The sequence below is a fragment of the Musa acuminata genome, chromosome BXJ3-3 (genome assembly GCF_036884655.1).
Source record: "Musa acuminata AAA Group cultivar baxijiao chromosome BXJ3-3, Cavendish_Baxijiao_AAA, whole genome shotgun sequence".
NCBI classification, from domain to species: Eukaryota; Viridiplantae; Streptophyta; class Magnoliopsida; order Zingiberales; family Musaceae; genus Musa; species Musa acuminata.
In genome coordinates this window covers 39803017-39826075 of record NC_088351.1, presented here as the reverse complement: position 1 = coordinate 39826075, position 23059 = coordinate 39803017, and the positions used below count along the sequence as shown (strand labels likewise).

General features: G+C 40.5%; 4 protein-coding genes across 10 annotated transcripts; 1 reads left to right on the top strand and 3 right to left on the bottom strand.

Annotated features, from left to right (window-relative positions):
• Nucleotides 1-69: 69 nt before the first annotated feature.
• LOC135581446 (uncharacterized) lies at nt 70-4442 on the bottom strand. 2 transcript variants are annotated; one of them, XM_065144286.1, is made up of 4 exons: nt 4165-4439; nt 2196-2327; nt 639-758; nt 70-548 (listed from the first exon to the last, which is right to left on the bottom strand). In XM_065144286.1, exons 1-4 carry the CDS (start codon nt 4199-4201, stop codon nt 484-486), a joined length of 354 nt encoding a protein of 117 aa, XP_065000358.1. In that variant the 5' UTR covers nt 4202-4439; the 3' UTR covers nt 70-483. The 2 variants fall into 2 exon arrangements, with proteins under 2 accessions (XP_065000358.1, XP_065000359.1); XM_065144287.1 differs by having other exon boundaries at nt 79-548; nt 2196-2318; nt 4165-4442.
• Nucleotides 4443-5475: 1033 nt separating this feature from the next.
• Nucleotides 5476-5832, top strand: LOC135632599 (protein S40-1-like). Its single transcript, XM_065141212.1, has one exon. It carries the CDS (start codon nt 5476-5478, stop codon nt 5830-5832), a length of 357 nt encoding a protein of 118 aa, XP_064997284.1.
• Nucleotides 5833-7294: 1462 nt separating this feature from the next.
• On the bottom strand, nt 7295-11590 carry LOC135586855 (trifunctional UDP-glucose 4,6-dehydratase/UDP-4-keto-6-deoxy-D-glucose 3,5-epimerase/UDP-4-keto-L-rhamnose-reductase RHM1-like). 5 transcript variants are annotated; one of them, XR_010494989.1, is made up of 4 exons: nt 11458-11590; nt 9291-10882; nt 8716-9187; nt 7295-7545 (listed from the first exon to the last, which is right to left on the bottom strand). XR_010494989.1 is itself a non-coding variant. In XM_065142800.1 (3 exons), exons 2-3 carry the CDS (start codon nt 10866-10868, stop codon nt 8927-8929), a joined length of 1839 nt encoding a protein of 612 aa, XP_064998872.1. In that variant the 5' UTR covers nt 10869-10882; nt 11458-11590; the 3' UTR covers nt 7556-8926. The 5 variants fall into 5 exon arrangements, 4 of the variants coding, with proteins under 4 accessions (XP_064998872.1, XP_064998873.1, XP_064998874.1 ...); XM_065142800.1 differs by lacking the exon at nt 7295-7545 and having other exon boundaries at nt 7556-9187; XM_065142801.1 differs by lacking the exon at nt 7295-7545 and having other exon boundaries at nt 7556-9187; nt 9291-10940; nt 11458-11579.
• A 1002-nt stretch (nt 11591-12592) lies between these two features.
• On the bottom strand, nt 12593-16030 carry LOC135634267 (trifunctional UDP-glucose 4,6-dehydratase/UDP-4-keto-6-deoxy-D-glucose 3,5-epimerase/UDP-4-keto-L-rhamnose-reductase RHM1-like). Of its 2 annotated transcripts, none has more exons than XM_065144621.1 (3): nt 15736-16030; nt 13445-15033; nt 12593-13344 (listed from the first exon to the last, which is right to left on the bottom strand). In XM_065144621.1, the coding sequence occupies exons 2-3, from the start codon at nt 15017-15019 to the stop codon at nt 12892-12894; spliced, it is 2028 nt and encodes a 675-aa protein (XP_065000693.1). In that variant the 5' UTR covers nt 15020-15033; nt 15736-16030; the 3' UTR covers nt 12593-12891. The 2 variants fall into 2 exon arrangements, with proteins under 2 accessions (XP_065000693.1, XP_065000694.1); XM_065144622.1 differs by having other exon boundaries at nt 13445-15026.
• Between the last annotated feature and the right edge of the window lie 7029 nt (nt 16031-23059).

Sequence of the window (23059 nt, the reverse complement as noted above, 5' to 3'; positions counted from 1 at the left end):
ATACAGTTCTACACAGGAGAAATCACATATCAAGCTAAGCTGTGCATGATGGAAGGAAGTCATTAGAAGTACCCGGCATGAACTTGAATTCCTGCTAACATCGAAACGTACAAGTCACATTTCCATGAGTTTTGTTGGGATGCTGTTTGAATACCACAGGCATATATAGATGCACTAAACAAGTAGGGAGGCAAAGTACACATCTCATTTTGCTTGATCACTTGAATGACGTAGTTTGGTTTAGCTATTTCCTGATAACGATGTTGTACGACTCCATGACACTGACTTCTGGTGAACTTAAGTATCAGATGAGGCGCGCACTATTGTTCACTCGACGGTCAAGTTTGCTTGAAAGGAAGCTTGACAAGTAAACTAATGAAGAAATCTTTCTCTTCACAAAAGCACAAACTGTGCCCAACAGATGTTGGAAGTCGAGTAATTTACAAGATCTACATTGATGCTTGAGCACTTCACCCTTTTTGATCAGCTGTCTCGAATCAAGTTGGTAGGCTCACTTAAAACATACTTTGGTAGTTCATATTTGGCACCTGCGATAAAGAATGCTTGTGAACGAGAATTTTGCAGATATGACCATCAAAGAGTACGAAAGAGAAAGTGAGGAAGAAGCCTCTATTTACCTCTTTCATCATAACAAAGAGTCATGTCAACATTTGGAATAATTATGCCTGCACTGTCGACGATAGCTTGAGCAAGGTCTAAATCAGCTTCTGCTGCAGCTCGGAGTGCATCCCATATTTCTGCCATTGGTAAAACAAATTGTTTAGACCAAAACAGTGATTTATACCAAAAACCTACAAGTCATCACCTAATGAAAAAAGGTCATGCATGAACGACGATTTCACATTCACACGCTAAACACCTGTTCTGCTGGAATAGAAATTCTAATACTCTAGATGGCGACAATGAGAAGTGCAGCATCTACATGCTTTATCATAAGTTATGCAATTGTTTAATCTGTAGTTATTAACTTGTTTCTGTATCCAATGCATATGGTGACAAAATTTTAATATTGAGAATGCTGCTTCAATTCAGGAAAGATGTCTACGCTAACATCACTGAAGACGCCCCATTTATGACTTCAATAAATGTCTTCCAGAGATGATTTACTAACCATCATTTCTCTACCAAGCCTCTTTTGGTCAGTGCACAAGAGATTTATATAGTTTAATGAACAAATATACATGTTGTATTTAATGATGGTCTTGCGAAAATCTGCAACAATCGTCAACGACAAGATGTAAATGCAGAGGAAAAAAATAATGGAACGAACCTACCGACCAAATCAACCTTTCCAGTAAAGATGATTGGCTCCAGCACAAAGTATTCATCTTAATTTGATATTTCTATAGGTATACAATATTTTTACATTTAAGTCATAACCATTACAGCTCTGCAAGTCTCTCCTTGAAAATAGTACTTCCTAAAATATCATAACAACAGGAATATTTAATATATCATACTTCCATCAAATGCTCAGTACCATCAGACAAAAAAGGAAAGCTTGTTTGAGTGCTTATCTGCATCCCTATTTAGTATGCAAAAGTGTCTGTGCTCGTGATGGACATCCTCAAAATTTTGTTTCGGCTATGGAAACTTTCTATAGCTGAGAAAGAAACCAGTCCTAGAACAATTCAATGTGCTTCCCTTTACTAAAGAACCAGAAATCTCATAACATCACTAAAACTACATGCAGATATAACTAAATGACCAAATTTTTGAAGGAACAATTGATTTCATAATATAAAACCTTGCAAGAAAATTCATTAGCCAAAACTTGTTTTATCAGAATTTCATTTATTTTATCAAGTCATTTTGACAAGCCACTATTTACTTGGAGAAATGTTTTCTACGGTGACAAGCCACCATTTACATGGAGAAATTTTGTTAATAAAAAACCTAACAGGTTATTTACAAGCTAAAATAAGTAAATTTTATTAGCCTTATGGTTATTATGGAAAGGGTAGAAAACTGATCCAAGAACTTGTGATATCTAAACACCGTCTTAAAAAGAAAAAAACTTCTGCCTGCGAGATGAACTTTATCAACTGAAGTTAAAAGGTTTCTGATTGAAAGGCCACACTCTCTTGTTGAATGTAAAATAAGTTGTGTGCTAAATAAACATGTTAAAATGTATAAAACCAAGAGCTGTAGAAATTATCAGAGGAAGGGAGCACCTTTTTGGCCGCCATAGTGAGGGGCTGTATCCCAGAATTCATCGCGCATCTGCTTGAGCTGTGCGCGAGTTATTTGCTGTGTATGCTTCCAGGGCTTTGGCTTTTGAAGTTTTTTAGTATTCTCTAGGATCACTAAAGTCAATCAGAACATAGACAAAGAAACTCATTCATTACTGACAATCAAGTAAAAAACTTCGGTGCAAGTTACTTAAAATTAATAAAATGGGGAGCTATTGAGACATTTGTTTCTGATGATTTGAAGAACAACAGAAAAAGAATCTTGAATAAAGCATAAACTTAATGAATCGTAATTCAGTTATGATGGATGCATCAATGTGCAAGCCAACTCAATTTACAAAAGTATCCATTGTGCTAAAAAGTCAAGACATCCAATAACAGAAACCGTGAATTACCATGGTACAAAGAAATCTTGAGTTCACCATTAATATCAGGTCATGATTATTTCTTGGCAACACACATCATGAATTAGAAATGTCATTAAAAAAAATAGAAACCAAAGCATAAGTACATTTCTTTCATCATAAATCAAACTACATGAATACGATGCATTTATGCAAAAGGAACCAAGTATCAACATAAAAAGAGGCACTAAGGAATAAACCAAAGTATCAGAATAAATAATTATAGAGATAAAACATGCTTGGCAAACATTCAGATTAATTCCATCCCACGAAAAGAAAGTCTATCATGACCTATCAGGATTAAAAGAATAAGGCCAAAATATATGTAATTCAAAATTAAAAGTTTCATGTACTCTTCCAGTTTCTTGCATAAACATCATTGCCAATAGGCCCCTTATCTGATAAAAACTTCAAATCTACATATGACCTCTTCATAATAACATGACTATCAATCATTCATATAAAAAGGAAGTACAACTTTGGCACAAGGCTAATTTTACAAAGAGGATATATCATCCAGAAAAATTGGATTCTAGCAGCAAGCTTACAGCATGGTTTTCAATTATCCATTTACAAGTTACTTTTCTATCCTAGAGAGTCATGAAAATAATATAGGAACTTGCTTTTCCGGATGAACATGACTACTCTTGTTTAGCTAGTCAATATAAATGTGTTCTTCTTGCGACTCCCTTTAGAACCGTGTACTTCACTCAGTATGTTTGGCAGCTTTCCATCCATGCAGAAGAGGTAAAAAGCATCTGTTACATTAGCACTTTCTGACTAGCTTAACGATGACAAGATTCAATAGTAATATATTCTGATTAAACCTGTTCCATGCATACAGCAGCAGTGTCAACTTCTGAAGTCTCAATAACCAAGATGACTAAACCTGGACACTTCTCATGCTTGTGATACTTTATAGAACCACTCTACAACCTGACATCACTTACACCCATAGGCTACAGCTATAAAAACCTATGACAAACCTGGTTTTTGAACTTGCAATCTCTGCGAGGATGAAGCACAAAAGAAAAGGAAGGAACATGATCATTCAATCATATCACATATCCGACATCTAACATGAGTAAGGCAAGTTCACGATGACAAGGTGGGACAACATTTCGCACCATGAACATGCTAGTCCGCAATAACACATCACATAATAAGTAATGGGTACTAGATGTGTATGTTGTATCGATGGACTAAAGAATTGTGACTCCATTATATGGTGGTCTACTCGCAATATAAGTCCAATGGTACATAATAACTAATCATACATCAGAAACAATTACAGAGAATAATACTGATGAAAGACTGTTTCCAATGTTGGATGCACATTAGATAACCCCATATCCAAGTTTCCCCTCGTGTGCTGCGAGTCTATAGTTAAACAGCAGCTGGGACAGAACGCCCCCAAATACGAAGACGTGAACATAACACGTCGTCAGTGAAAGGAAAAAGAGATGATCAACGGTTTAGTAATCAAGGACAACAATAGAATCGAAGTACAAGCGTAAGAAGAAACAAGAAGTGGGATCGGAATTTACCGTCTCCTTTGGCGGGAGTGGATCCAGCGCAGCCCATCCTGATGCGCCCCCAATTCTACCCAGCCGCGATCGGGGAGAGAAGGGAGATCAGACCATCGGGACCCACTGCCGAAGAGGGAGAAGCGCAAGAAGGGGCGGAGATTGGGGTGGTCGGCGCCTCGGGCTCCGCCGAGGATCTCGAGATGGGAAAGGGAAGAGGAGTCGGGGTCGGAGTCGGGACGGGGAAGCTTCTGCCTCGAGGTCAATTGATCGCGTGCGTCGCACCGACGCAGATAAAGCGAGACGGCCACCGAATTATCCTATTTCTTTTTATTTATTTTCTTATTTAATTTTCCGATCGAGGAGCGACTGCCGTTCGTGTCGGTAATTACGAGACACAACCAAAGCACATCTCACAAAAGTACCTAATTAAATAATTTATATTTAAAATACAAAGCTGATCATATTATATAATATCAAAAAATATTTAGATATTTTATTAATATAGTGGGCTTATCCACGGCCCATTACGACACGGGCAAGTGAGATAGTGTGGGCCGGCCCGGAAGAAGCTTACCTTGATTGATCCCAATTGAATCGGATATGGATTCATGTCAAGTTTAGATCCGGTTGAAATGTTCATACGCATAAGCCAAATGCAAGTGATTCTTCTCTCTCTCTCTCTCTCTTAATCTTTGGCATCTGAGGGGGACAGAGATGGGAGGTCGAGAAGAAGTCCATCACTTGGGAACCGGATCTCAAAGTTAAGGAATACTTGTGCCCCAACCAATGCTTCGATCTTCGCCAGTTTGAGACAGGCTGCAACAAGCTGGATATTCTTTCTCTTCATGAAGCATGTCACGGCGGTGCCTCAAACCTGAGCGCACATACTATATATACATTGTTTGTATCATCACACTGTGGGTGACTTCAGAATCCGACAGCAATTATTTGTGGAGTGGCCGCGTGCCAGCTCAATCGCGGCTGGTTGTCAGCTCATCATAACATGTCTGCACCAACTTTACCAGGTCTCGTATGGATGCCCAAATCAAGGTTGCCTCTGATGGGCTGTTCACTCATGTCAGCATCAGGTTCTGCTGCTGATCCTCTAGCCCAAGCTTTTTCTTCTTGATGTGTGCACCGTTTGTCAGATTAAGTCGTCCAAGGTTACGAGGTGATCTCAAAGATTATGTTGCTTTCTGCCCCCTGCTGGACGCGTGGCCATGGCGGTAGCCAGACCAGATGAACTCCAATCTCGCTCTTCTCTTCTTACCACCAGCACAGGAGGAGTTGAGGAAGAAGAAGCAGTGACCCGAGCCTTCCGCCCGCGTGATGGAAGAGTTGTACGAGTCGGAGGTGGTGTGGCCGGACGGCCACGAGGAGCGGCCGAGCGACGCGGGGAGTAGACCGTGCAGCTCGTCGCGGGGTCGGACTTGGACGGCCTCCGCGCCGATGGATGTCCCGAGGACCCGGCGCGTGCCTGCGACCGGCGAGGCCAGCATCGGTGATTACGGTGACGAGGAGCGAGAGACGGAGATGGTGCCGCCGCATGTCTTGGCGTCTCGCGGTAGGATGGTGGGGAAGGCGGCCTTCTCGGTGTGCACCGGCCAGGGGAGGACGCTCAAGGGCCGGGATCTGAGGCACGTCCGGAACTCCGTGCTCCGGATGACCGGCTTCCTTGAGGACTGACGCGTGCGTCCTCGGTGGCAGTAAGAAGAGGAGGAGGAGCTTCGCTTCAGCTTCTTGTGATCTTGTGATCTTGTGAAGCATACCGCTTGCTACATTAATGAGCATGCTTCCTTCCTCTTCTCACAAGATCACCGTGGGAACTGAGTTCCTACCCTGTACTTCATTCCTTTTTTCTTTCTGCTCGATGAAATGCCCAGGTAAGATCTGAGTCCAGCTGACTTCATGATTTCAGACTTCCAGCTTAATCCAGTGTTCTAATATTGATATCATGAATGTATCTGTTCCCAAGTTTCGTACGTAGATACGTTTCTAGTTAGAGGATGATCGATAAACCACAGCTTTGTCATTTATTTCGAGTGAAGAGACCTCCCTTCATCGAATCCTTTCTTGTGTTAGGAACTATCTTGTTGCTGATTCTTCACCGACCACGGTTGTGAAGATCCACTTTCATAGACTCATTGATGCATAATAATGTAGTGCTCGAGATTGCTTTTCTTTCTATTCCTTGTTTCGAGAGATTGGAGCATGAAAACTGTTACGTAAGTATGACATGCATGCATGAAGAGTATATATACTCGTGAGGAAGAGGTAGCTATCTGTGATTTAGTCATCTTTTTTACTTCATCAAAGAGGGATCGGATCGAAGAGTATATGAAGGCTTAAAATTTATCTCTCAACCTGCAGGCGCCAAACTCACATGTAAGGTTTAGTCTGTGCGAGCTATGAATAAGAAATCGTCAAGTCATTGACATATAATTTGAACTTAGATGATGAAGGCATTTGGTAGAACAAGAGAGTGGCTGAGGAGCTGTTTTGGGAAGATGGCAAGTGCACGAAAGGGATTGAATACAGCTCATTCGGACAGATTGGGACAGGAAGGATGATATGGTGACGTCAAAAGAAGATTTTTCGAACTCAATAATGTCAACTTGATTTAGTAACAACGTGAAGTGTTATGATAGATAATACTTTGTTGGGGGTTTCCAAGTCAGTTTGGGTTTAGTATCCCAACTCCTCGTTGTAGGTTTCGGTACCGAAAGGAAGGAATCAATTTTTGATATGAACTCCCTGTAAAACTAAGACTGAAATATTATTGTCTCTCTGATACTCGAATAATCCCCGATGAAGTCACGTTATGTACGTTAGTAGAAACATTTGGTTGTGTTCTTTATTCATCCATGAAAGCTTAAAAAACACGAAACGCGTGGACTTCTTGGACATAGAATATGGAGGATGTAGTTTTTATATTCATTTTGGGTTGTTTGATAAATATAAGAGAACGACTTTGATTATGACACGTTGATCCATTGGTTTATTTGACTAATTGCTACATGAAAGAACGGTAGTTATTCTATGTCTGATAACAGTATTCTCATTATGAAAATAGTAAAAATATATAAGACATAAAGAAGATAAAAATAAATCATATATGCGTGTAGAGTAAAGATTATGATGACTTTACGATTTTGTTATCGTTGTGTGTCAAGCAAAAAATGAAAACAAATAAAAAGAAACTTAAAAAGAAAATATATGAGACACTGCCAAATCCATCTCCGCCGAGTTTGACATCATATTGACTAGGAAATGTGTCGATGGAATTCGACCCCATTGAGACCATCTCATGCAGAGGCTGATGATAACCAAGTCTGTCTGTCTGTCCATTGACGCAGCAGCAGTTTTGTGTTTCAGCAGAAAACGGTTCAACATGGCACGCTGATACAGGAAACAAAAATTCAGCTATCATTCGTCAATCATACATAATTTACTTGAGCTGAAGAAATTATCTGGGACAAAGATCAGCACACAACATAAGTAGAGATTTTAGCACTTGAGCTGTAGAAATCGTCTTGGACAAACAACATCGCACAACAAAAGTATAGATCATTTGACTGAAAACACTAGAGTTGTAGTATCAACAAAGTTCTTCAACTGAGAAATCAACAACCAGGTGAAACAACAACATCCATAACCTCAATCAGCAAGCTTGTCGCCATGGTAACAAGATATTCAATACAATAAGCCAACATGAATTCGCTTCCAGAACAGGAAGAAATATCACCAGAGCATCCAAAGTACAAGAAATTGAAAAAGTATGAACATAGGTGAATCAAGCATTTCTCATGTTGACTCATTAAAGAAACCCTGAAAAATACTTTTTCAACAAATCGACTAGGAAACCCAAAAAAGTTTTCACCGAGCAATGATATTATTTAAACATTCTTCCAAATAACATCCTTTGATCAATCTCAACAATAACATCCACCTCTTGTCAAAACTGATTTCCTGTTAATGAAAGGCAACTAAGTACCCACCCGAACAAGTATTTTAATCACCCCTCATCCTCCCCCCCACCATCCATGTCATAGTTATCCTCTGTACTTTGTTCCATGTTCACCAGAATCAACTAATAAACAATAATTCAAAATACTAAACAAAATGTCCACAACTAGCAGATCACACACGATTATAAATAAATAAAAAATCAAACTACATTTCGAACTCCAAAGTGCACGAGATCAAAAGATAATTATAGATTCCATAGAAATATTCGGAAAGTAGAGGAAGAAAATGACAAATAGAATGTAGAATGTAACAACAAATGGATGCATCAAAAAGAATGTAGCTAGCAAATTGGACAGTCCAAATTTAGAGGACAAATAATAATAGTCTCTTGTAAAGAAACTAAACAAGAACAACAAAACAGACTACCTAATAAAATTAATCAAGTTTTTCCTCCTGCTTAGATAAGTATTCCTGATGCAGAGTTTGTATGATGATAGTCATACTGCCATGTGTTGGATGACATTAATGATGTCATTAATCAAGTTTGTATTGATGAAAGTCGTACTGTGACATTGAGGAAGCTTATCAGTGAGAAAGGACCTGGATGGTTGGCTCAAAAACACATTTGATGAGAGAATCTTTGATGGACAACAACTCGGGAGACTCACTCTTCAATTTTGTAGTATCCATCTCGTTATTGCTTCGAGGTGCTACTATGACTTTAGCCTGTATTTCCAGTGTAAAATAGATCCATTAAAAGAAGGGGTCAATGTAGATCTTCTACATTTCTAGGATTTAAGGTTTAGGGTTTCTACAGCTTCGAATCCATCTCATTGTGGCTCGCCACACCAGGATTGGTAAAGTTCCATACGCCTCTGCAATTTCTCTTTGCCATCTCAATTGAAATGGGGACAAGTTCATCTAAAACCATCATGCTATTTGGAATGTTCACAACTTTGTCATAACAAGTAATTTTAGTAATGAATTTACATGGATTGCTACGATCAGAAGATATTGGCACTTGAACTCTAAGGGTACAGACATTATCATATTCCCTCAAAAGCTCTTCAACCTGTGTCACAGACCAACAATAACTAATTTGTTAGCTTTTAAGAATATGCAAAAAAACATTAAGTTAGAAAAGATAATTTCATTAAATGCAAGGCAAAAATTACCATTGCTTTAGTTTTCGAATAGAAGGATCCAATAAAGTTTGGATTGTCTTCCACCGTGAATCCAGTGCCCGACCCTTCAGGATGTTTAGCATCATGCTCGAAAATACAACCGGTAGCATAATTCATCAGTAACAGGTCATGCTCCCTACAAACATCCGCTAAAGTCAGAGTTCCCACGACAATCGACCGAATTGTCTCCTGCTTATGAGATTCGCACCAGTCAACATTAGGTCTACCAGTCACACCAGCAGCATTGAAAACATGAGTTGGATTCGTGTTCTGAATGTCCAGTATGATATGGCAACGCTCTTCCAAACGCCCCCTTCCATACTCATATGGTATGCCCTGCTTCTCGCATATCTTGCCAAGAAGGCACCCTATCCATCCAGTTCTACCATAGATCAAGAACTTCAAATATGATTTCTTAGGTGGCATCACACTGCTTTTCGAGGCAGGAAGCACCATCCCATTCTGACTATTAGAGGTCATCGACTGGGAAGCCATGGACTTGGTTTCTTCAGAACCATCAATATGCCTTTCAATACCAGGCATCATCAACATCTGTGGATGAGACAAAAGTGCTCCTGAAACATCTCCCCACCAATCTGGATGGCTCATATACCACTCCATCGTCTTCTTGAGTCCATCATCCCATGCAGTCCGCTCCGACCATCCCAGGTTCTTCAGCTTCTGATAATCCAAAAAGTACCTCTGGTCATTGAAAGGCCGATTCTCCACAAACTGAATGACCTTATCTGGGTCTAGTGAAAAAAGTGCACAGATGTCCTTCGCCACATCAATCACTCTCCTTTCTATCTTTGTGCCGATATTATAAACATGCCCAACTTCTCCTTTGTGGAGGATGACATCAAAAGCCTCTGCAACATCCTCACAGTACAAAAAGCTTCTAGCATTGGAGCCATCACCGTAAATCAGAAGTGGCTGCCCTCTCATGGCCAAAAGAATAAATTTTGGGATCAGCTTCTCCGGAAATTGAAATGGCCCATACACATTGTTTCCTCGGGTAGTGATCACAGGCAAGCCGTATGACTTTCCATAAGCCATAACAAGCATCTCAGCCCCGGCTTTTGTTGCCGAGTATGGGTTGGTTGGCAGAAGTTGAGACCCCTCGTGTTTGCCAACCGTGGCATCCTCATCGGTTTCTCCATAGACCTCATCAGTGCTAACATAGATAAACCTCCTAACCCGACCTGTGACGTTGCAGGCATCCAGGAGAACGTGGGTGCCGTAGATGTTGTTCTTGGTGAACTCAAAGGAGTTACCAAAAGAATTATCAACATGGGTCTGGGCTGCAAAATGCATGATGGTATCAATCGATTCGGTGATCAGGAGGTCGTTGATGAGGTCAGCGCTCCTAATATCATCCTCGACAAACTTGAAGTTGGGAGATGAGCGTGATGGGTTGAGGTTATTGAGGTTGGAGCAGTAATCAAGCTTGTCGAGAACAACGATCTTGTACTGGGGGTAGTTACAAACGAGGCGGTTGGCGACATGGGACGCAATGAAGCCTGCCGCTCCGGTTATGAGTATGTTTTTGGGTTTGTACGTAGCCGCCATCTACAGACTGAACTCTGCCAAACAAAGATCGCACATTGTCCACACATGGCAGCAAGCAACTTGCAAACTAATCTGAAGCAATAATTACAGAAAAGAAGACCATAAATTGCTCACAGAGGGCAAACGGGATCGTAAAATATTCTGGAGAAAAGGTAAAAGTCGAACATTTGATCGATTAGGGGTTTCGACCTACGCTTGAATTCGTCGATAAAAAGATACACCAACCGGAATCGCGAAAATAAGGAACCAAAATCCATATATCTTGAACAGAACAACAAATACAACCAGTTATCTATCAATGTGATGTGAATCAAAGAATAGTTCTCGAGTCATCAGAACCAGAAATGTCGAATCAAAAAGGCTCCACGGATCAACAACGAAATCATCAAATCTATATTCCATTAAACGGTCAGCCAATCCATCAAACACAGAATGGACAAGAAAATAACCGATACGGTCCAGGTCCCTTGTCATTCGAGAAAACCCTACGAGAACCAAATGCAGATCCGAAGGCAATGCAATGCCCATCGCAACAACTCGAAAACAAGTACCAACAACAGATGGATAGGGAGGGAGAGGAAAAGCTTACGCGAGATGGTGAGCAGGAGGAGGGAGGAACGGGGAAGGCTTATTCCGACAGGAGAACGAGTAAGTCCCACCGGATGCGAAGCGGCGATGAGAAAAGGAACGGGGGAATGCGGAGCGGCGATGAGAAAGGTGATTAATGAGGCGGTTAAAGAGATAAGGACAGATTTGAGGAGGTGAAAGGAACCTCTAAACAATCACATGCGAAGCACGTGCGTCCCATCACGCGCACACTTCTCGCCATCTTCTGGAAAAGGCGCGATCAACTTCTTGGTTCGTTCATTCATCATTAAAAGCCTTATTGGGACGAGAAAGAGAGCCAAACACGGCTCGATCCTTTCATCCACGAACCTGTCAGGTGTGAATTGCTGTTGCTGCCTCGACTACGGGGGAATGAAGTCATTCTCCTCCAGTCTGATATTTTCTAAGGGAAACTTGAGAAGTTCAGCAGATTTCTTTCGACAATATATTTATCATCGGTTGCCTTCTTCGATGGAGATTTTATTTATATATATAATGCATAGTAAAAAGGATATTTTTTATTCAAAATCTCTTCTTTTTTAGCTTTTTTGGAAGGTGTTCATGTTTTTATATTTTAGAGATAGTATTCATATTTCCTTTAATTTAATAAATAACTCCCCCTCGACAGTCAGACAGTCGATAGTCGATAGTCGATAGTCGATAGTCGAGCCATCCTCTCCCTCTTCACTGGTCGGTCAACCTCCTCGACAGAGGATGAGGTTAAGGGAAGGGAGACGATCAGTACAGGACTCCACCCTTCTCCACCTCGTAGCCCACCGTCCAATCCCACGATCACGACATGTCAGTGCTTGTGCTGATGACGACTGAGATCTCACAGGAACAACCAATGTCAACCTCTGTCAAAACAGAGTTCCTGTTAATGAAAGGCAACTTGGTGCCTTCCTGAAGATTAGCTCCATGCCTACTTGGCAATCCACCAGGATCAACTAGTAAAAAATGATTCAAAATAATAAACAAAATGTACACAATAAAAAAAAAAAAATCAAACTGGATATCCATGATTTGGACTCCATTGCGCACAAAGATCAAAAGATAGATTCCATAGAAATATTCTCAAAGTAGAAGAAGAAAAAAAATGACAAATAGAATGCAGAATGTAAACAATAAATGGATGCATTAACAGAATGAAGCTACTACATGCCACATAGAGTGGACAGTACAAATTTAGAAGACAAATAATACTAGCCTCTTGTAAAGAACCTAAACAAGAACAAGGCAGACTACCTAATAAAATTAATCAGGTTTTTCCTCCCGCCTAGAAAAAAAGTATTCCTGATGCAGAGTTTGTATTATGATAGTCATACTGCAAAGTATTGGATGACATTAATGATTAAAATACTAAGGGTCAACTGCTTAGTTCCAAAGTCTAGGGAAACTGTGACATTGAGGAAGCCTATCAGTGAGAAAGGACCTTCTTGTTTGGCTCAAAAACAAACTTGATGAGAGAATCTTTGATGGACAACAACTCAGGAAACTCTCTCTTTAATTTTGTAGCATCCATCTCATTGTTGCTTCGAGGTGCAACTATGACTTTAGCCTGTTCTTCCATTGTAAAATTGGTCCACTTAAAGCTGGGATCAATGTAGCTCCTGTACATCTCTAGGATCTCATTGTGGCTCACCACACCAGGATTGGTAAAGTTCCATATTCCTCTGCAATTTCTCTTTGCCATCTCAATTGAAATGGGGAGAAGTTCGTCTAAAACCGTCATGCTATTTGGAATGTTCACAACTTTGTCATAACGAGCGATTTTGGTAATGAAGTTACGTGGATTGCTAAGATCAGAAGATATTGGCATTCGAACTCTAAGGGTACAGACATTCTCATATTCCCTCAAAAGCTCTTCAACCTGCATCATGGCCCAACAATAACTAATTTGTTAGCTTTTAAGAATACACAAAATAACATAAGTTTGAAAAGATAATTTCTTTAAATGCAACAAAAAGTACCATTGCTTTAGTTTTTGAATAGAAGGATCCAATAAAGTTTGGCTTGTCTTCCTCCTTGAATCCAATGCCCGACCTTTCAGGATGTTTAGCATCATACTCAAAAATACAACCGGTAGCATAATTCATTAGTAACAGGTCATGATCCCTACAGACATCTGCCAAATTCAGAGTTCCCACAACATTCGTGCGAATTGTCTCCTGCTTATGAGATTCGCACCAGTCAACATTAGGTCTACCAGTCACACCAGCAGCATTGAAAACATGAGTTGGCTTCACATTCTGAATGTCAAGTATGAGATGGGAACGCTCTTCCAAACGACCCCTTCCATACTCGTATGGTATCCCCTGCTTCTCGCATATCTTGCCAAGAAGGCCCCCTATCCATCCAGTCCTACCGTATATCAAGAACTTCAAATATGGTTTCTTAGGAGGTACCACGCTGCTTCTTGCAGCAGGAACCACCATCCGGTTCTGACTATTAGTGGTCGTTGACTGCGAAGACATGGACTTGGTTTCTTCAGACCCATCAGTATGTCTTTCAATACCAGGCATCATCAACATCCGTGGATGAGGTAAAAGTGCTCCTGAAACATCTCCCCACCAATCTGGATGGCTCATATACCACTCCATCGTCTTCTTGAGTCCATCATCCCATGCAGTCCGCTCCGACCATCCCAGGTTCTTCAGCTTCTGATCATCCAAAAAGTACCTCTGGTCATTGAAAGGTCGATTCTCCACAAACTGAATAACCTTAACTGGGTCTAGTGAAAAAAGTGCACAGATGTCCCTCGCCACATCAATCACTCTCCTTTCTCTCTTTGTGCCGATATTATAAACATGCCCAACTTCTCCTCTGTGGAGGATGACCTCAAAAGCCTCTGCAACATCTTCAGAGTACAAATAGCTTCTCACATTTGAGCCATCACCGTGAATTGGAAGTGGCTGCCCTCTCATGGCCAAGAGAATAAATTTTGGGATCATCTTCTCAGGGAATTGATTTGGCCCATACACATTGTTTCCTCGGGTAGTGATCACAGGCAAGCCATATGACCTTCCATAAGCCATAACAAGCATCTCAGCCCCAGCCTTGGTTGCCGAGTATGGGTTGGTTGGCAGAAGTTGAGATGCCTCGTGGTTGCCAACCACAGCGTCCTCATCAGTCTCTCCGTAGACCTCATCGGTGCTAACATGGATAAACCTCTTAATCTGACCAGTGACCTTGCAGGCCTCCAGGAGGACGTGGGTGCCATATATGTTGTTCTTGGTGAACTCAAAGGAGTTGCCAAAAGAATTATCAACATGGGTCTGGGCTGCAAAATGCATGATGGTATCAATCGACTCGGTGATGAGGAGGTAGTTGACGAGGTCGGCGCTCCCAATATCACCCTTGACAAACTTGAAGTTCGGAGAGGAGCGCGACAGGTTGAGGTTCTTCAGGTTGGAGCAGTAATCAAGCTTGTCGAGAACCACGATCTTGTACTCGGGGTAGTTCCAAACGAGGCGGTTGGCAACATGGGACGCAATGAAGCCTGCCGCCCCTGTAATCAGGATGTTTTTGGGTTTGTACGTCGCCATCTATAAACTAAACTCTGCCAAAGAAAGATCGCTCGTTGTTTACACATATCAGATCCAAAATCACAAGCGCTCATCGAGCAATTAAATTGCAAAGTGATTTGCAGCAATAAAAGAAGACCTAAAATTGCTCAGAGATCGGCAAACGTGATCGTAAAATATTCTGGCGACAACGTAAAATCGAACATTTTTTGGTCAATTAGGGGTTTCACCTACGCTTCAATTTGTCGATGAAAAGATATGCCAACGAGAATCGCGAAAATAAGGAACCAAAATTTGTACATCTTGAACAGAACAACAAATACAACCGGTTATCCATCAAGATGATGTGAATCATAGGTTGATTCTCGAGTCATCAGAACCACGAATATCGAATCACAGGTTCCACGGAACAACAACGAAATCATCAAAACTACATTACATTTTAAGGTCGGGCAATTCATCAAACACAAAACGCATAAGTAATACACAAATCTAGCACGAGAACCGATCCGGTCCAGATCCCTTGTCATCCAAAAAAACCCTACGAGAACCAAATCCAGATCTGACGGAAAAGCAAGGCCTGCATGAAAAGGAACAACGAAAAAAGGCATATTTTTTTGCAGAAAAAAAGAAAAACACAGCTCCTAGAACACCAAAAACCTATCGCAAGAACTCGAAAACAACTACCAACTGATCGATCGGGGGAGAGAGAGAGAGAGAGAGAGAGAGAGGCTTACGTGATCGGGAGCGGAAGGAGGGGAAGAGGGAAGCCTTCTTCCGACAAGAGAACGATCGATGGGGAGGAAGAAAGGGAATCGAGAATGCGGGATGGCTGTGATACCCTGATCAACGCGGAGGTGATGAATGGGAACCGGCGACCGACAAGAAGGGGAGGATTTATCGCGTGAGCAGGGATGAGGGAGCTAACTAACGAGGCGTTAAGAGATGATGGAGAGATTTGAGGAGGTGACGGAGGGAGGAGAGATCCAACGATCACATGACAAGAACGTTCGAGCCAACCCCCCGCCACCGTTCACGCATTTCTCGCCCACATCAAGACAGTACTAATATTTGTTCTTAAATATAATAATAATAATAATAATAATAATTTTTTTTTAAATATCAATCGCATTCGGTCACCTGCTAGGAAAAAAAAAAGTTGGTGACATTTTTGTTTGTACAACGGGGGTCTAATCCGTATGCAAGTAGTCGTTCAGAATGAAATCTCATTTGTTCCTACACAAAGATAAAAGTCAAAAGTAGCTTATCAAGTCGATCCTTTCGACATTTAAGTTAGTATCGAGATCTCTCCTATAATATAGAGTTAATGGTATATTTTTATACTGACTTTAAGAAGAAAGAATATTTCATAAAGATTTCACGAGAAAAATAATTCATAATCAATGTTTCTAAATTTTCGAGAATATTCCTATGAATATTTCACAAAGAAGACGATTCATAAATGACCCGAGCTATCCCAGACTTTCGAGAATATTCCTATAAATATTTCATAAGGGAGATAATTCAAATATTATACATGGGAGGTAATTCGAAACCAACTCGAGCTGTCCCTTGGACTTCAATAAATATTAATGTAAATATTCTACAATGGAGATAGTTCGTAATCAACTCGAGTTATCCTCTTAGATTTTCAAGAATATTCCTATGAATACTCAATAGGAGAAGCTTCTAAAAATATTTCTATAAATATTTTACATAGGAGGCAACTCACCGAGTTGCCTTTTGGAATCTTATACACATGGTCAAAAGGGTATTGATCTTACGTGGCATTGATGTAATGAACGATGGCTAGTGATTTTATATTCCCTATCATTTATTCCTTCCCCCTTCGGAAAATATACTTTGGTGCTTTTTTACGGTTAGAATTACGTCATTTGATTTTTTTTCTTTCTTTTTTATCTTATGTAGGTCAAGTTTTCATGCATCTAAGACGTACTTTACCTTGTGCTTTCGTCATAGTAGGTTTTACATAGCGTGAGTTGGATTTTCGTTAACTTGTGTGTCTCAAACGCCTCTCTAGCTTGATCTTTCACTATAACATATTTCTTTTCTATGTGCAACAAGTTTTCCTAACACATGCATCTTGGGCATACTTCACCTTGTGCTTCTAACATAGTAGGTTTTACTTGGCACAAGTAAAAATTTTCTCAACTCATGCGCCTTATTTCAGAGGCCTTATCCACTGTTGAGCTACTCCGTAATATTTTCGTTTATCTTTTTGTAGATCGATGTCTAATTTTGGTTGTAGGGATCTGGTTTATCTATTGTAAGTTTTCTTATAGTGTCCTCAATAGGACTCGAGGGTTCCCTTAAGGATAAAACTTTAAGTTGGAGATGTGTCATATTGTTGGTAATGCCCCACATTCTATTATACTAAGGCGATATGTCTCATCTTGGATTATTTTGATGACTCGGTATGGTCCTTCCTAGTTTGGTGCTAGCATTCCTCGGGATCGAGTCTGATTACTTATATTAGCCTTGCGTAGCACAAAATCTCCTAGTCGAATTCTCAAAGGACAAATATCTTGGTCGTAGAGCTTGACCACTACCTTCTTATAACTTATAATTCTCAGATAGGCAACTACTCAAGTCTCATTGACTAAGTTGAGTCTGGCTCAAAGTCCTACTTTATAAGAGATTCTTCGTTAAAGTTCTCAATACGAGGTGTTGGGAAAACTATCTCAAGTGGCATAACAACCTCGGTACATAAGGCTAGGGTAATGAGGATTCTTTCGGTATGGTCTTAGGTGTCATTCAAGAAGCTCATAGGATGCTTAATAACTCATCCACTCGGGTTACGTTCGATTCGACGACTTGCTTTTTTAAGACCTTTAAGGATAGATTGGTTGATGAATTTGGTAAAATTATTGATTTGAGATTGAGCCACTAAGTTGAATCCTAGCTGGATTTCATAGGACTAGGAACTTACTGAATTTTAGGTTGTTGAACTTGTAAGGAAATCATAGGGGGCGACATCATATGCGCAGCGGAAGAACAAGAAAACAAAAATCCCCGATTCCCAAAAAGATGTTCATCGTCGTGCGAAGATTGGTGCGCAAAATCCGCAAAAAACACAAAACTGCGTATAGAGATTGTGTTACCTAGGGAGATCGTATATCCCTGTTTCCTTGCAGATCCTTAGGAGAGGGTGAAGGAGGTCAAGCGTCCTCCTCTCTAGCGGTGATCCACACAGCAGGGTTGCGACGACGCTCCTCAAAACTCCAGGCCTACTCTGAGGTGGAGAGGGAGAGGAGAATAGGAAGGGCAAGCAAAGACTCTAGCCTATGAGGCTGTGAATCCCTCCTATTTATAGAGATCCCGTGTCAAAACCCTAATGGGTCCTTTCCCTAGTGGGTATTGGATCTGCATCCAATAAGACAAGGGCTCCGTCGGATATCTCATATCCGAACCTCTACTCATCGCAATGCCTACCATATGTGTGTGACCCTCTAGGCCCAATATCGAGCTGGCCGTGAGTCATACCTGTCAGAACTCCTTCTAACTCAGTGAATTATTATCTCTGTAATAATTCACTCGACTCATCGACTACGGAAGTACTAGGCCACTACGCCGTAGTCCCCAGACGATACAGGGGAATCCAATCCATTGGACCTGTCTGTCCTCAGTTACCATGTACCTATAGTCCCTCATCCATCTAATATCCCAGAGACCGTATATCGAGCATGGTGCTGTCAGACCCATACGGTTTCTACTCGAGTCTCGCTCTAATCGGATTCTCCCGGAGAACTCTTTCTCTCTCAACCCGAATGACCCTGGCCAGGGATTTGTCTGAGCAAGAACACATGGGATATTCCTCTCATGATACCGAGAGTGGATGATCCTCTATCGACACTCAATAGCCCTCGTAAGGTCGACTACCACTCCCAATGACCAGCTGTACTAGATCTGGGAACAGCCAAACCTATAAGTCTGGTATCAAAGAGTGGAGCACTCATACAGGACATCCTTGGTGTCTCAAGTCTAAGAACCAGATACACCACTAGGACTACGGAATCGTTGTCTGACAATAAGGCATCATCAACCATCCAGCATTCCGTAAGCGGATCAATCAGTGAACTCATTCTCCAATGAGCACCTGTACTGTATCCCTAGTGTCCCTACACGAGCAGCTATGAGACCAGCTGCATCCATCATATGGACGGGTATACAGCACACCAATCTATCCGGTTATCACGATGTCCCTCTCGAGTAACCTATGACCGGGATTATTTAGGATATGTGTTTAAAGGTGAATCGATCTCATTATCGTGATCTCATCACGATCCAATTCCCATTGCACAAATCCAAGGACATCACAATATATATGCATTTATGCAATAGTTATAAAGTGATATACGCCAAAATATAATAAGCAAAAAAGATTCTGTATCAAGTCACACGTGCCATCACTCACGTGATTGGCTTGCTGGGCACTTATGACTAGCAGAACTAAGTCCCGTTATATGTTATGAGAGTCTTTGGTATATCGAAACGGGTGATAATATTCTTTCATATAAACCTCTTGACTTGTTTCTTAGTTACTAATGCTAACGGCTTAGCATCTACCGACTATGCGAAATAATCGATCCCTACGATGAGGAACCTTCGTTAACCCAAAGTCGATTGGAAGGGCCTGAGAAGGTCCATACCCCATTCAGCAAATGATCACCCGCAATTGATCGAGCTAAAGGGGACTGCTTGTTGTCATGGCATCTGAGCAAATTCCTAGCACATGTAGCACCTTTGAGTGAATGCGATTGCATCTTTGCGTAGTGTGGGCTAGTAGAACCATTATCGAAATACCTTGAAGGCAAGGGTCCATCTATCGATGTGTTCTCCATATATACTCTCATGTACCTTGGTAAGCACCATCTTAGCTTCATGGGGTTTTAAGCATATGAGGAGCAGTTGGTTGGATAACTTGCAATATAGGAGACCATTGATTAGACAATACCATACTTGGTGGTGCTTGACTATTCAAGCCACTGCAGGATTGGTTGGGAGTATCATGTCTTTTTGTAGAATAGGATCTCATCCATCTAGTTTGGTTCTTCCTTGACCATAGTCTTGTCGAGCTTCTCAATAGCTCGAATGGAAAATGTCTTGACCAGTAGACAACCTTGTTCGAGAGTTAGGGTAGATGCTAATTGGGCAAGTGCATCCACTTTGATTTTTTTTCACGTGATATTCGAAACACATGGAGTCGGGAGAAGCTGTGAGCCAATTTTTACATGTTAGTGAGGTTCTTTGTTATGGTTGTATCTCAGGCTTCATAGTTTTCTTCTACCTAGCTTACGACTAATTACGAGTCATTGAACATTTTTAATTCTTAGACTTAGAGTTCCTATGCAAGTTGAAGTCCCGAGAGGAGTGTCTTGTATTCAGCCTTATTGTTAGAAAATTTAAATTCGAATATGAGGGCTTACTCATGCACCTGCTAGTCTGAGCCCTTTTAGATAATATCGACGCCACTAATCTTTAAGGTGGCTGAGTCACTAATAAATAATGTCCATGGTGTGGGAGTATGGTTGTCGTCCTCAAGTGAGGGAGTCAGCTTCGAGATGAAATATGCTAGAGCCTAGGCTTTTATGATAGTTCTTGGCATATATTATATATCAAACTCACTCGACTCTATGGACCATTTCGGTAGTCATCCTGAGATGTCAAACGGAGATTAAACCTATTTGAGTGGATGGTTGATAATGACATGTATGACATGCACTTGAAAGTATAGACAAAACTTTCTCACTACGAGAACTAGTTCAAATGCTTGTCGTTTTATACATGGGTATCACTCCTCGAGTCTGCTTTGAACATGGCTAATGTAATAGATAGGCCTTTGACTTTTTGCATTGTCTTGGATTAGTACGAAACTGATGCTCAGGTTAATGGCGACAAAATAGAGATTTAGAATTTCTCCCAAGGTGAAGGTCAACTAATCGAGATAGGAATCGACTTAGTGTCACCATTTGCCCCATTAACCATTAGACTTTTTTTATCGATCGAGGTGGGCAAATTTCCAATATGGCTTGTATCATTTTAGGATTTGCGTCTATCCCCCTCTAGTATATAATTAATCCGATAAACTTTCGTGAGCTAACTCCGAAAATACATTTGGTTGGATTAAGATGAATGTTGAATCTTTTTAAGATTTGAAAAGTTTCAACTAGGTTTGTCTAAGTGTGAGTTGGTCATTCTGCTCTTGACTATCATGTTATCTATATATACTTCAATATTCCTCTCAATATTGTGCTTTATGATTTTATTTATCATCCTTTGGTATGTTGTCTCCTACATTTTTTAGTCTATACGACATGACTTAGTAGCAATATGTGTCTTTGTTGGTGATGAAGGATATGTGTTCTTAATCTTTTAGTATCATTTTTATTTGGTTATACACTAAAAATACATCAATGAAAGTGAGGAGATCATGACCCAAGGTGGCATTGACCAGTTTATCTACCCGAGGGAGCGGATAGCTATCCTTTGAGTATACTTTGTTGAAATTCATATAGTCAACACACATCCTCTAGTTTCCATTTGACTTTTTAACAAGTACAATATTAGCCGGCCATTACGAGTATTGCACCTTGCTAATGAAGCCTACTCTTAATAGCTTGTCAATTTCATTACTAATAGCTTGCTAGCATTTGAAGGCAAATTTGTGGAACCTTTACTTGATTGGTCAAGCTCCAAGAGAGATGTTTAGATAATGTTAGGTCACATCCGGATTAATTCTTGGCATATCACTTATTAATCATGCGAACACCTCGGTGTTCTTCTTGAGGAAGCTAATAAGTTGTACTCATGTCTCGTCAAGTAACATTACACACATCTTGATGACCAGAACGAGGTGAGCCTTATCTAAGGGTATTTTAATCAATGGTTCCACTGGTTTTAGGTGTAAACGGGTTTGACAAAATCTCGAGAGTCTACAGGTAGTACCTTAGGTTGAATCTTCTTATACAAGGAGACCGTCATGAGGTAGCACTATCGGGATTCCCTTAGGTTGCTCCTTAATTTACCAATGTTGATATTAGTTGAGAACTTTATCATCATGTGGTGGTTTGATACTATTGCATGTAGTTTGTTCAATATAGGTCAACTTATGATAGCGTTGTATGCTACAGAAATTTTACCACTATGAACTTGGTCATAACTATTTTGGAGTATGGCTCATCTCCAAATATAACATGTCAAGTCACAATTTCAAGAGAGGAGATTGTGTCGCGTGTGAATCCTATCAGTGAGGAAGCCATAAGGGTAAGGTCATTGGTCATAACCCAAGTTTTTGAAAAGCATCGACTTAGAGGATATTAACAAAGCTACCTATATCGATCATAACCCTCTTTACATGGACGCTGACCATTCTCACAGAGACCACCAAGGCATTATTATAGTTTGGGTGGATGTATTCTATTTTTTCCTCTATAAAAGTTATTTATTGGTCACCTATAGTCTTGGGGTGCTTTCAAATAATGGCTCTAGTATAAGCTTTGTGAACCAAGGTACTATCTCCCCTTGAGGTTAGACTATTGATGATGATGTTGATTTGTCTTTAAACTGACTCTTGAGGTAAAAGTGATGATTCAAAACATCTTTAGATGAATCGCCCCTAAGGTGTTCTTACCATTTGAGCTCCTCAAACTATCATGTTAGATCATGATAGTCCTATATATTATGGTTATAATCATAGTGAAAATGATAATATTTGATTTTGTTTCTTTTCTTAAGTAGAGTCGAAATCGATTGTGGGTCTCTTACTAAGCCTTTTTTTCTTATCTGCAAGAGAAATTCCATTATAGTCAAGTTCTATGGGTTAGTTTGGATCTCGAGTGAGGTAGGTCGGGTTGTTCATTTCTCCTCCATGGTGGTGCCCTTGGGATAGGGGTGGATTATGGTTGCTCTTGCCTTAGTCTCTTGTGAGGTTCCCTATGCTTACTCGAGACCAATGTATCAGCAATAATATAATGATTGGCTCTATGAAGTCCTTCAAGTACTATTATTGGTGTTCTTTCTACTAACAACCATAAGAGGTGG